General features: G+C 40.4%; 1 protein-coding gene across 1 annotated transcript in view; it reads left to right on the forward strand.

Annotated features, from left to right (window-relative positions):
- TMEM135 (transmembrane protein 135) overlaps positions 1-8,631 on the forward strand; it is a 153,146-nt gene extending 144,515 nt beyond the window's left edge. The window contains exons 11-15 of the mRNA XM_056489387.1: positions 603-666; positions 1,374-1,450; positions 3,058-3,156; positions 4,632-4,699; positions 6,249-8,631. Coding sequence (XP_056345362.1) covers positions 603-666; positions 1,374-1,450; positions 3,058-3,156; positions 4,632-4,699; positions 6,249-6,381 — 441 coding nt within the window. The 3' untranslated portion in view covers positions 6,382-8,631. The remainder of the gene's footprint in view (positions 1-602; positions 667-1,373; positions 1,451-3,057; positions 3,157-4,631; positions 4,700-6,248) is intronic.
- Positions 8,632-13,342: the final 4,711 nt, after the last annotated feature.

The following is a 13,342-nucleotide window of genomic DNA, read 5'->3' on the forward strand; positions in this document are numbered from 1 at the left end:
ACAGTAGTAAATTGTAAATTTAAGACACAAATCTTACGGGTACTGTGTCAAACTGTCTGGACTTTAGTATCACCGGTGCTTGTAAAAAGCTTTTTCTTCAGTTGTGTTGATTTCATGTGCATTTTTAAATAAAATCTAGTGTATCTTGATGTGGTAAAGATGACCTAATCAGTCATAATGTGTCTCAATAATGAAAGTTTCTACAGCTCTTAAGAAATTACAATGTGATTTTACATTTCCCTTACAAGACTCTTTCAATGGGAAAGTTGGCCTCCTCACTTACCAGTTAAATTGCCTTTTATTGTTACCACCTTACCAAGTAGAAGAATGCATTATCCCTGGAAGTGTTCAAGGCCAGGCTGCATGGGGCTGTGAGCAACCTGCTCTAGAGGAAAGTGTCCCTTCCCATGGCTGGAGAGATGGAATGAGATGATCTTTAAGGTCCCTTGCAACCCAAACCATTGTATGATTCTGTGATTATGGGTATTATCACACTACACTCTTAATTCATGCTGTGTGCTATATTGCTAGCTTATGAGTACCTCCAGTCTGTGTGTTGTTAGGAATAAGTAGGACTAAGCCTGCATTCTGTTCACCTGCAGGGGACAAGTTGCTTCCTGCGCTGGGTCCGAAATCTAGATGATGAGCTTCATGCACTTATAGCTGGTGAGTCCATGGAAAGTTTGTGTTGTGTATGTTGGGACTCTGTAAGTATTCCTCTTGTCTGTCCTGCCATTCCCTTTTCAGACTTCTGTGATGAAAATAGGACTTTGTTCCTGTTCTTATATACATCAAGGTTGTGTCAAAGTGGCTGTGATGTTTGAAGTGTCACTGTCAAAGTGATACTTGTCAAAGAAAGAGTTGCAATTAAAATTGTAAGGCAAATTCAGTCAAACATGGAGTTTATGCTCAGCTCCAGGGACAGTATATTACTGTGTGCATAAATATAAGCTTGTCCTTTAATTTGCAGCTGTAAAGATGTGAGATGAAAATACTGACTCTTCCATATGTGACAGAATACACATTGGGCTCCACTGAGTCCAAATAAAGATGCTTTTACCATGAAATTCATGTGGTGGTGAGGCCCTTCCCTCATGTGCATCTGTCACATGCTGCAGCCACAGAGATCTCTCATCCCACAAAAAAGTGAGAAATTTGATAGTGTGCTCCTGAACACTGAAGTACATATTTATTTCAGCTTTCTGAAACTTTCTGTTTTAAGTGATACAAACCATATTTGGATGGGCAGCAAAAGAACATCACTGAACTGTGCTATCTGTAGAAATAGTCTTGTGTGGTGTTTGTTGGGCTGACACACAACAGTGACCTTAATGCAAATCACAACCTTAACAATGTTTTTCTAATTGTTACAGGGTGTCTAGCAGGAATTTCTATGATGTTTTACAAAAGTACAACTATCTCTATGTATCTCGTGTCTAAACTAGTAGAGGTAAGTTGTTACCCTCCTAAAAGAGGTCTTCATTTCATCTATTTTTTCAAGGCAGAAGAAAAGAAAATGGACTTGAGGGGTTTTGTCAGGCAATTTCAGTAAAATACAAAGTTATATGGTGATGGTGTTTCAGTACATGTGTGCTAAGAGGCAGTGCTGCCATGTGGTCCCATTTCTTTCTTTCTTTTCTTTGACTCATTTTAGATGTCGTTATTCACTGGTCTTCATGTATATTATCCATTAATTTTTTTTAATCTCCTGACAACCCTTTCCTTTGTAGTTTTTGCAGATTTTTTAAATCAGAAAGTTCCAAGAATGTCTATTTTGCCAGAAGTATAAATCAGACCTAGTCCTTAATTGCAGATTTATTGCCAAAAGCTACAGCTTAACTTCCTGCCTTTGTTCCCTAATTTTGGCATTCAACAGTCTAAGATAACTGAAAATAGCTTAGGTTTTAGTCTATAGCTGAAGTTGTTTGTCAGTGTTCTACAGCTGATTGAATTCCCAGCTTTGGAATGAACTTTGTTCTGATTACTATTCTTCAGACTTGAATTATTTCTCTGAACTTGTTAAAATTAGGAGCCCAGGAAAAAAAAAAATAGTTACAGAGCTTGGGTATCTTGATTATACTTTTCTAATCAGCACTTGATTCTTTCTGTGATTTTTCCAAAAAGCTGACACTTAGTCATGGTTAATTGCTCAACACCTCCACTGGAATGAGTTGATAATGTTCTCTCACTATGCATCATACCTAAATCACAATTTCTCCTGCAGACCTTGAAGTCCTTGCTCTCTAGTGATACTTATCTACCTTCATTACCAGAGCAGAATTCATTTTAAAGAACATGAAAAACGAAAGAACTTTTTTTTTTGTTACATGTGAAATGAAACATATAAAGGGAAGATACCCTCTGTTCCTCCTCCTGGGTATCCCAGGCCAAGCTCTGAAGGCAGCATGTGTTGGTCATACAAATGCAAATCTGAGTTATCCATACTGACTTTCAGAACACCAGTTGTAAAAAACCAGTGTTATCTCAGTATTATCTTGTATTGCTGGTAGTTTTCTCTGGACTTTGAGACATCGTGGCTACAGTGAAATAAGAAAAGCTCTGTGTGTTCTTTCTTTCTTTTTTTTTTTTTTTTTTTTTTACTACTTTTATCATCTTACGCAAGCCAAGGGTAACTGACCAAAGAGGCGTGTGCTGCTTTGCAAGGTCAGGCTGTGCTCAGGAAAATAAACTGTACATGTTTTCTCAGAAAGTAAAGTATGTGATTTCAAGCTGTTTAAGAACAGTGAATATTCACTTTGTTGGAATAGTTATTGCATTGTTCTTTTGCTTTTTTTAAATGAAGAATTTAACAGAGCAAACTTTCCCCTTTTTATCTTTAGGTTCTATAACACCCAAGCTGTCACTAGTTCTGTTCTGTGCATTAATAGCCTTTTGTTAGATTGATCTTGTGCAACTTCTGTAGTCTATTCTAATCAATGTCACATCTGTGGGCATGCAAGAAATATAAAGTTAATGTGTTTTTATTAAAAGGTAAAATAAAAAGTGAAAAGATATTTTGATTTTGTTGCATTCAACATTTTTTGTTTATTTTTACAGACTATATACTTCAAAGGCATTGAATCAGGGAAGGTTCCCTATTTTCCTCATGCAGACAGCATCATCTATGCCATTTCTACATCGATATGCTTTCAGGCAGTAAGTATGTTCTCTAACAGAACATGAAGTTCTTTAAATCAAATGTTGAATGAAAAGAGGACCACAGGGAGATAGTTCTGTAGAAAAGATGCATCTTGCTCCTGCATCCTGGGGCTCCTGCATCCTGGGACTCCTGCATCCTGGTTTTGAGTGTCACTGTGGCAAGGTCATTTCTAGGACTCAGTTTCTCCTGTGCTTATAGCTGAAAATATTATACAAAGCACTGAATTCTTTGGAAAGAATCTTAAAATGCACTCACCCAGAAGGTCTACATTGTTGTATGAACTTCCAAGAGCATGTGAAAGGACACTTTTTCAAGGAGTAACAGTATATAATATATTTTATGGTTTTTTAAATCAACTGAAAGTTTCCACTGACTTAAATTAATATTGCCTAGTTAAAAAAATCTGCAAAAAATATAAAAACACTGAAGTGTTACATTTGACAGAAGCAGTAGTTACCATCTTTTGCACTTCCTAAGTTAGCTACATGCCTTTACCCTCAGTCCTTTTATTGTCTGCATCAGCAAGAAAAGCCACTTTTCAGTGCTACCCAAACAGCTCTACTATTTTACTATATCTCACCCTTTCTAGATCTTCTTCTGAAACATCCCTACATTAATTGCATATCCTCTGGACCTCCATGACTATTTATATTTTCGTGGCCCCCATAAAGAAAATACAAAACAACCCTAAAGCAATATTCTACAGTCCTGTGCTTAACAGAACATTTAAGAGAGACTCCTCCTCCTCCTCACTGTTCCCATGTACTTGGGAATATCTCTAAGTCTGCTATCAAAGTGAATTGATATTTTAGTGCCTGGGATGTGCCTGAAGGTCTCCAAAATACTGCTGTCAGGGACAATCACGTGAGACTAACAGACAAAAAGTTCATATGAGAAAATAAGGGGGTTTTGGTTACTTAGTAACTAATTGGAAAACGAATGTAAGACTAGAAACAAATTGCTAGGTTTAGCGGGGAGAAGGAAGGAGAAATGAGAAAAAGGATCTATGCTGGGATGTTTGTTATTTACTATATTTCTAAATGACTCAGAAAAGTTATGGAATAGAGCAAAGACATGGATTTTGGATATATGACGTTATTGAAGATAATGTAATGTGAAATATAAACATAACTACAAGAAATGGTTGATCACAAAATGCAGAATGGATAGGGGATTAAGCAGGAGGTAAATTTGGCATCCACCAGTCCACAGTCATGTACATAGGAATAATGGTTGTTGTTGCTTTCTCTGCAATGAGATGTAAGTTCATTGTCACTGCTGGTAAAATGTTGTACTCTAGGACTATCAGTCTGTGCTGGTGGTGGTCATACAGAACATTGAATTCAGCAGAGGGCAGTAAAAATGAGTTCCATAACAATCCTTTTGCTGATTTTGGCAACCTAACATAGCAGATGAAGCTGTTGGCTGACAGAAGAGCAGAGCTGGCTCTGACAAAATCCTCTCCTTGCAGGCTGTCATGGAAGTTCAGAACCTGAGACCTTCATACTGGAAATTTCTTTTACGACTAACGAAGGGCAGGTATGTATTCAGGGGTGTGTTATGGCTTGTCTCAGCCTGTCATTGATCACACTCAGCTTTCTGTGTCATTCACTGCCAACAGCAGAGCCCTAGAAGTACATGAGGGCTAATTTCCTGTGGATTTACTTTGCTTTTCAAACGGTTTCCAGTGCTCTTGAAGTTCTTTGCTGAAGTGACATTGCTGGGTTTAGTGTAATGACAGGAACAGACTTAACTCCAGTGAAGACTATTTAACAGATGAGTGTTTTACTTGAAGTCTTTTTAGTTCACTTGTTGGGTGGGATACTTTCAGATTCCATTGGAACATGAAGAATGCAGTAAACAACTATACATGTTGAAGAAATCACTTAGTATGTACAGTGATTGAGAACATGATATTGCTATGACTTTAAAAGCATTATTAGAAATGTCAGAATATCTCCTAAGAATACTTGAAAGTTTCAGTACTTTTTTTGTAACTGTTTCAGTTGGGAAAGGATTTTTTTTTCTTGGAAAACTAATGAAAAATTTTCACTGATCATAATCATAAATATATACTGTAATATCATACTGGATGTTTTTCCTATTTGCTGCAGGAATCTAAAAAAACTTTATTTTAAAAATAGACCTTGCTGTAACTGACTTACAAAATTACAGTTTAGTGAAGTGTACACTGTTACCCTGGTGCAGTGTGTGGCAGGAGCAAGGCGTCCAAATCTTGATCAGTTTATGAATGGGGTTATAAAAGGTAATGTTTCTCGTGACAAAGAGCTCTCCAGGCTGTAAAAATAGAAGTGAAATCAGAGGCCAGTCCCTGGAGCATGTTGAACCTACACTCCCCGTGGCACAGTACACACATGAGGTGATTGAATACATTGCAAGATTTAGTGGGAAGCTTTCCTTGGGATGCCTGGAGGCAGTCCTCAGGCAACCTCTGAGGCCATACAAACATGATACAGGGAATGATGTCAGTGCAGATGTCCAGTTTTGGCTGTGTTTTTTCATTTTGTTCTAATCCTAAACTTGCCTCAGTTGAAAGAGAGGAAGGAATAGAAATTTGGTTCTGCTCATTTATTTTATCTGAAGCAAATCTCTGTAATAGTAATTTTGACACACTATTCATAAAGGGAATTTCTTTTGACATTTCATACACTTTTCATTCTATCGTTGTGAAGAACAACAAAATGGAAATATGTTGTAACACCCATAAAATTGGCATCCAGACTTGGGGAAGCAGGCCACAGTTTGCTCTGGTGGAGTGAGAGAAAGCAGTAGTATATTTTGGTTAGACTGTTTTTTTGTGGAATTAAAAGTAGAAGGGGGCTCTTCCCCTTTTTCATAATTTGCATTATTTGAAGTACACTTACACAAATACTTTAGCCATATTTTTGAAATGCTTTTTAAAAAAAAATCTTTATTGTCTGAGGTGAAAAACTTTCAATCTCTGAGCAGTGCAGGTTGAAGCCGATACATCAGAGAGTTTGGTAAACTTTCATGATATGGAATAATTTTATTTTTTCGTAAGTTTCGTAAGTTATGCATTCATTCTTTCTTGCCTTTCCTTTTTCAGGTTTGCTCTCATGAACAGGAAAGTTTTAGATGTGTTTGGTACAGAAGCATCTAAGAACTTCAAGGATTTCACGCCTAAGCTTGACCCAAGATACACAGTTGTGCCACCAGAGCTACCACTGGAGCTGTCTTGAACACAACAATGTGGCTCATCATTGAATGTGATCAGCATTTTGTCCTGAAAAGTTAATTAACTTGACAGTCGTGTATACACAGGAGGGCTAGGGCTCCACTTCAGTATTACTTCAATGAGAAATGCTTTTTACCAATCAGAAATACTGAAGCTTTGCAGGGAGGTGTGGCTTAATGATTAAGCCCCTTCCATAACCAGAAAACATTTCTGGATTACTATAGTTGGTTGACAGTATGGTAGAATCCTGAATGAATTAAACAAATGAATAATATATTTAGAGAAGTAAAACGTAAATATGCTTCATAATTTCAAAAATTCCATAGTTCATACCAGTAGAATATTTCTTGGTAAAACTAAAAGTAATTCTTAATTTAGAAAGGAAGACAATTGTCATAGTTTAGATCCAAAATTTTACCTGATCTTAAAAATACTGCAGTCTGGTGAAAATGCCTCCCTGGTTTTCTAAATTGCGTCACTGATTTGTCTCAAAAGAGCCACCATCCCCTCATTAGTTAAAATTAGGGTAGTTTTACTCAACTGTGGCTGCAAAAGAAGGCATTCCTTAGGAAAAGAAAATGCATATTGATTCAGAAATCACATTCCAGGGCTGTAAATTCTGCTGATGGCACAGCTAGCAGACAAGGAAAACAAGAAGGCGGTCCCGGTGGCTGCCGCGCGCCGAGGAGCGGCGGGTGTGGTGGTCAGCATCTGCCAAGTGGAAAAGGACACAACTGGCAGGGGAAGGAATGAAATGTTCCAGCCTCTGAGAGGCTGCTGGAAACAGCAGACAGTTACAAAAATAAAAAAGCCAAGAACAAAACTAAACACAGCAAAACACACCCCCTCCCCAGCTAAAATACACTGAAGCAAAAGTGTTTATTTTTGAAAGGGTTTGACATTGTCGCCTTAGAAGGCATCGGGTTGTTTGTTGGGCTGCAGCACCAGCCAGTGTTTCAAGTGTTTCTTTGGAAGAGAGCTTACCCCTGAGGTTAGGCTGTTACAGAGAACAGTTATGACAATCATTAATAGTCTTTTTTCCTTGTAATTGGTGAAGAGTGGTTTTCCATTGGGCCATCAGACCCACGACTGGCACAGTTACATTAAATTTGATATGGTACTCAATGCAAAGAACTACCTACATGAGGTCCATCTCATTTTTACTGTACATATTTCTGCAGATTTGTGTTCTAAAGTGAGACCTTGACATGCTAATATTGCTTGGTTTTTTTTTTTGCTTTTTGGGCTTTTTAAAATTATAACCCATTCAGGTGATGCTGAATGGTGTTCATTACCCTAGAAGTTAATGAAAAGATGAACAATATTCACATTGAACTGAAAAGAAGTGAGATAAGCCAGGGAAATTGCAGTAGGTTATGTGTATTTTAAAAACAAAAAAAAAGGAAGAAATCAGTGTTTTATTGGAAGTCTTTATCAGGTAATATGAACTGGACTAATTAGTAGACTCTTCTTGTAACACTGTAATCCTACCCCAGCCATAAACATATTTTAATTCCAATTAGCTGAATTTCTTAATACCGAATATACAGTCATTTTTATCAGATTTATTGTCATGAAAATGTTACCAACTTATGCACAAAATCTGCTTCTTCATCAGCTACACTAACAGTGATGTTTTGTCACTGTTACTAAAGGTGCTTCATCCTTTTAAACAATGGTTATCCAATTTAGTGTGAATAAAGTTCTGCAAGCTAGTTTGTATGCAATATTTTGTTGCTTGGAATTATATTAGAATTCCTCAAGAGGAAATAAAAGGTAATTGAACAAGAACTTTAAAAGGATTGTAAGAGATTTGTAGTGTTTTTCCACTGGAATATGGTCTAAAGTATTTGACCTTGTAAAGTCTGAGAAGTTATATATTTCAGGTGGTATATTAGGACTCACACACTATATTATGAATGCTTTCTAGTGTAACTATATACCATTCTCAAAGATATTTTATAGATGAGTTAAGTTTCTCCACTGGAATGACAATTGTGATTGTTTCTCTATTTGAGGGGGTTTTTTGGGAAAAAAAATCCAATAACTACATCTCAGCAGCTAAATAACAGTTTTGTCTATGTTTCTTGCTTCCAAAATTCACAGTTCTTGTTTCAAGTTATTTTCATGTAATATAAAGAGAAATTAAAAATTTTTAAATTATTTTTATTCAAATTGAATATATGTAAGAGAAAAAAAAAATAAAGTCCTAATGTTCTTCCCAATAATAAAGAGTTGCTGCTTTAAAAAGTTACTTTTTTGGCCATGCTGTTAATAAGCTCTCTGGAGTCGTAAGTGAAATGAAGTCATAGGATCATGCAGTGGTTTGGGTTGGAAGGGACATTTTAAAGGCCATGGGCAGGGGCACCTTCCACTAGTCCAGGTTGCTCAGAGCCCCATCCTACCTGGCCTTGAATGGGGAAGGGGCAACCACCATCTCTGGGCAGCCTGTGCCAGTCCCTCGCCACCCTCCTTGTAAAAAGCTTCTTTCTGGTACCTAATCCGAGTGAACTCTCCTTCAGTTTGCAGGCATGAGCCCTGGAAGTGATTGTTGGTGATGAAGGAACGCCAGGAATGTGACTGAGCATTTAAATTTGTTGCAAAATAAAGTCTTAATGCAATGTCAGTGAAGAGGTAACACCAGAGCAGTTCAGCTGGCAGCTCCAGCTCTGCCCTTTGGTGAGTACTGAGGTAATGTGAGTTGATGGAACTGTTTCTTTTCAAAACAGAGCAAACCACATCTCCCTGTGTGCCAGCAGGGAAGAGCCACGCTCCCTTGACTCCATGGTTTTAGAGGTCTTCATCAATCTTTGTGATTCTGCATCAGGTTTATGAGACCTTGCTGTGGTGCAAAAGCACAGGACTAGCTAGGGGGATATAGCAAGATGCAGTTCAGGTCAGCAAAGTCGTTTTGATGGCTGTAGTTTTGTGCCTAAATATTGGTCTGGGGGTTTCCATTTCCAGATTGGTTTTTCTCTCAACTTGTAGATGGAGGGTGCCTCACAAGTCACCTCCCTTGGCAAAACCAATACATTTTCTCTTACACCTTTGAGAATGCAACAGAAAAATATGACACTTTTCCTTGAGCTTCATGGGTTTTCTTATTATTTAATAGCAGATCCTGGATTTATTTATCCTGTAAATACATTAACAGTAAGATTTAAGGCAATAATTTTTTTCCCCCATAAGAAGCCTAAAATTGCTTTTGTGGATATACTGGCAAAATTTAGCCACACTGAAATGGGATCACTTGACTCAGGACACAGCACTCATGTTTTGCAGCTGATGGAATATGTCCTTCCATCTCCATCAAAAAGGACACTTGCTTTACCAACATGCTACTTTGAATGTGACAAGCAGAAGTGTGAATTAGAGCCCACTTTAATCTCAAGGACTATTTTTTTTCCCTGGCACAGGCCAGAGAGATTTCCACTTGTTAATTAAAACGAAGAACAGCCAGAAGAATTTTAAACATTAATGTCAAAATTTTACCCAGGGTAGAGAAGTCTGGTTGGAAATCCAGGCAAATGATTAATCTTCTCATGCTGGTAGAATCCAATCGATGTTTTTTTCCCTCAGCTGCGACAAGAGAGGCATAAAAAATGCTGCTGTGGCTGTTGGAGCAGGAGCTGATGAGATTGTTCCCAGGCCTGCTTGAAGTTTCCAGAAGACCTGATCACACAGGGTCAGGAGCAAAGTCAAGGATTTTTTTCTGTATTTTCCTGGTATTTTAGAATGAAAGCCTGTTTTCCCATTACAGGCAGTAAGAACTTGCAAGAAGGGGCAGATTGGGCTGGAATGATCAGATCTGGTGTGAGTCCCACCTTAAAGTGATATTGATTGCACTGCATTGATACAAACATTAAAAACCTAGTTCTGAAGAACCCAGAAATAGTAGTTTGCTCTTTGTCTATTGGCTGTAAAACAAATGAAAAATAAAAGAAACTTTCCCCCTCACCATGACACCCAGTAACTCAACTGGGAAACTCCTTTCCTGTGGCCATTTACAATGAGTTGAAAAGGTGACCAAAATGTCAGCTCTAATTATACCCAAAGGCTTAAAGAAGACATTGGCTCATGTGGTGCATTCCTTAACCTGTTGCCATCACCACTGTGTGGGTTTGAGACAGTGTTATGTGTGCATTATGTTCACCTAGAGCAGCTGTGGGTAGTGTGCAATAAGGAACAGTCACTTGGGCAAAGTCTTTCTGAGGGCACATGGCCTTGATTTCCCAACTCACATACCAGGGATGATGAAGAAATCCAGTTGTTTCTATAACAGTACAGCTTGATCCTCTGCAAGGTCACAGGGGCAGAAGGAGGGGTCCTGGAAATCAGCAGGTGTCCTGTTCAGTCAGGTGCTCTGTCACACTGTCAGTGAAGCACAAACTGCTGTGGATCCCAAAAGAAAAGCACTGCTGCTCGTGCAGGGGATGTCAGGAAGTGAAAACCTGGTGTGTGCCCTGGTAGCTCTACTTCATGCTTGCAGGCTTACAAGGATAAAAGACATCACCTGTCATATGGGTTTGTCTGTATGGGACCAGCTTCAGCTGCCCAGGCACAGCCTGCTAGAGTCTGGGCAGGAAACCAGTGGCCACAAGAACAAACTCGGGATTGTTAAGCCCAAAGCCACTCACCACCGCAGGCTTCCTCTGGTGCCTTGGAGCCTGTTTCCCAAGTCACTGCTAGAGTCAGCCAGGGACTGGGTGGATTGGAGCAGTCCCAACAAAGGGAACTGAGCCCGACTGGCTGCTGCTGTCAGGGCTGTGCCCAGCAGCTTCCCTCCATGTGCAACACGCAGAACAAAGCTGCTCTGATGGAAAACTTCCCCTTTGATAGTGCCCTTCTCATGCTGGCCTGCCTGGGAGCTCATCTCCCTGCAGTCTCTGATGGTCAGCTGTCTGTGAGCATGACTTCAGGCTTCATGTGTCTCTGGGAAAGAGAGGGAGCCTGGATAGCAGCCTTCACAGTGCTCCTGTGGGAAGCTGAATGCTGAAGTCTTGCTCACCTCAGCTGGAGTTTCTGCTCACCTGTCTGTCCCACTTCAGCCACATGGTCCTCATTCAACCCCACGGTCACCTACAGCTGTTGAAGATTATCTGCATCCCAGCTCCAGGGCATGTAAACTGCAGAGCTGATCCAACAGGGCGAGCTCAGCCCTTTTGCTCACTGGGAAAAGCAGTAGTGGGGCTGCCCTTCTTAGCTGAGGATGTGTTTGGCTTTAGTGCTGGCTTTGATCTGAACACAGACAAGGATGCTGGGCAGGAATTACTGCTTGCTCCAGCAATCATAATACCACTCAGCATGGGATTAATTTTTGGTTCCATGAGTTAGTTTTACATTATTTTGCTGTAATAAGTTGGAGTGGGAGGAGAATATTCTCACAGAAATAAGAGTGAGTCCAAAAAAAACAGTGTGTGTAGCAATGCAAAGTGATTTTCCTGGGAACCTGGGGGGGCCTGAGGCCATGTTTTCAGACATTAGCTCAGATCCTTGGAACAAATCTTTCTTTGAGCTCTTCATTCTAAAGAGATTTTTGTTTGATAAGGAATGATCTTTTGCTTGCTGTGTTGGGCAATGTTGCCTGAAACTTGACAATAAAAGCACTTTATGCTGTCATGTATAAGCAAGATCTCCCTTCCCTTCTGTGCACTCCCTCCTGCAGTAGTTGATTCCTAAGTGACTTAGAATCAGTCTCCACTTTTGGAGGTTCAGCCTCAAATCATGGCTCTCAAAATCCACCTGAGGTTCAGTTTAGTTTGACACTACTGTGCTCCTTTCAGATGTGAAAACCTCCAAGGACCTTCTGTGCTGCCACTTCTGCATGGATTTTGTGTGATAATGTTGGGAAGCCTTCTGCCTCCCACATGACAACAGGGATGTAAAGGATCCCTTTGCCAAGGCCAGTCCCCTGGGGCAGCCACTGACCAGAGGGAATGAGGTCTGGCCCATGTAAACTCCTGAACATGTCCCAAGGCCTGCTGGCTGTGTACTGGTTGGTCCTGGCCAACAAATGTCAATGAGCTGACAAACAAATGAGCCCTGAGAACTCACCTTTTCTGTCCCAGCAACACCTGAGTTTAGAGGGATGGATGCAGCATTGATGCATGGCTGGAAAGTTTCCCATTGGAAAAGGATCTGGGAGTGCTGGTCAGCAGCAGCTGAACATGAGGCAGCCTGTGCCCAGCTGGCCAAGAAGGCCAGTGGCACCTGGCCTGGATCAGCAGTGGTGTGGCCAGCAGGAGCAGGGCAGGGATTGTCCCCCTGCACTGGGCACTGCTGAGGCCACAGCTCCAAGGAGTCAGTCTCTTCTCCCAGGTAAAAGGCAATAGAACAAGAAGAAAAAGCTGTATTAAGGGGAGGCTTAGATTGGATATTAACAAACATTTAAAAGGGTGGTCAAGCATTGGAACAGGCTGTGGAAGAGGGTGGTGGGATGAATCACTGCCCTGGAAGTGTTCAGAAAGTGTGTTGGTGTGTTGCTTAGAGACACGGTTAAGTGGTGGGCCTGGCAGTGCTGGGACAGCTGTGGGACTCACAGATCCTGGTGGTCTTTTCCAGCCTTGATAATGAGATGATTCTGTGGGGAGGGACAGGGCTTCCCACACCTCCAGCACTGCTGCTGCTGCTGCTGCACAGGGCAGTGGGAGGAGAGGCAACCTTAGCTGGAGGGCTGGCAAAGATTTCACTGTGATTTAGACTTGTCAAGGCAAGGCTTTGTGCCTTTGTTTTCACAGGAAGTTTCTGATTCCCAGTTGTCGATTACTGCTGTTAAAAGGGAGGAAAGTGACTCATGGAGTTTCCTATTGGCCTGAGGAGATATGCAGGGAAATTACTTACTAGGGACTCTGCCCAGACAGCCGAGCGCCTGGCAGCGAGGGAGAAATCAGGCAAAGAGGGCTCAGATTCATTATCGTGGCTGCAAATTAACTGCCTGAACCAGTGCTGCACATCAACACATTTCT

The sequence above is a fragment of the Oenanthe melanoleuca genome, chromosome 1 (assembly GCF_029582105.1).
Source record: "Oenanthe melanoleuca isolate GR-GAL-2019-014 chromosome 1, OMel1.0, whole genome shotgun sequence".
In the NCBI taxonomy this organism is placed as follows: Eukaryota; Metazoa; Chordata; class Aves; order Passeriformes; family Muscicapidae; genus Oenanthe; species Oenanthe melanoleuca.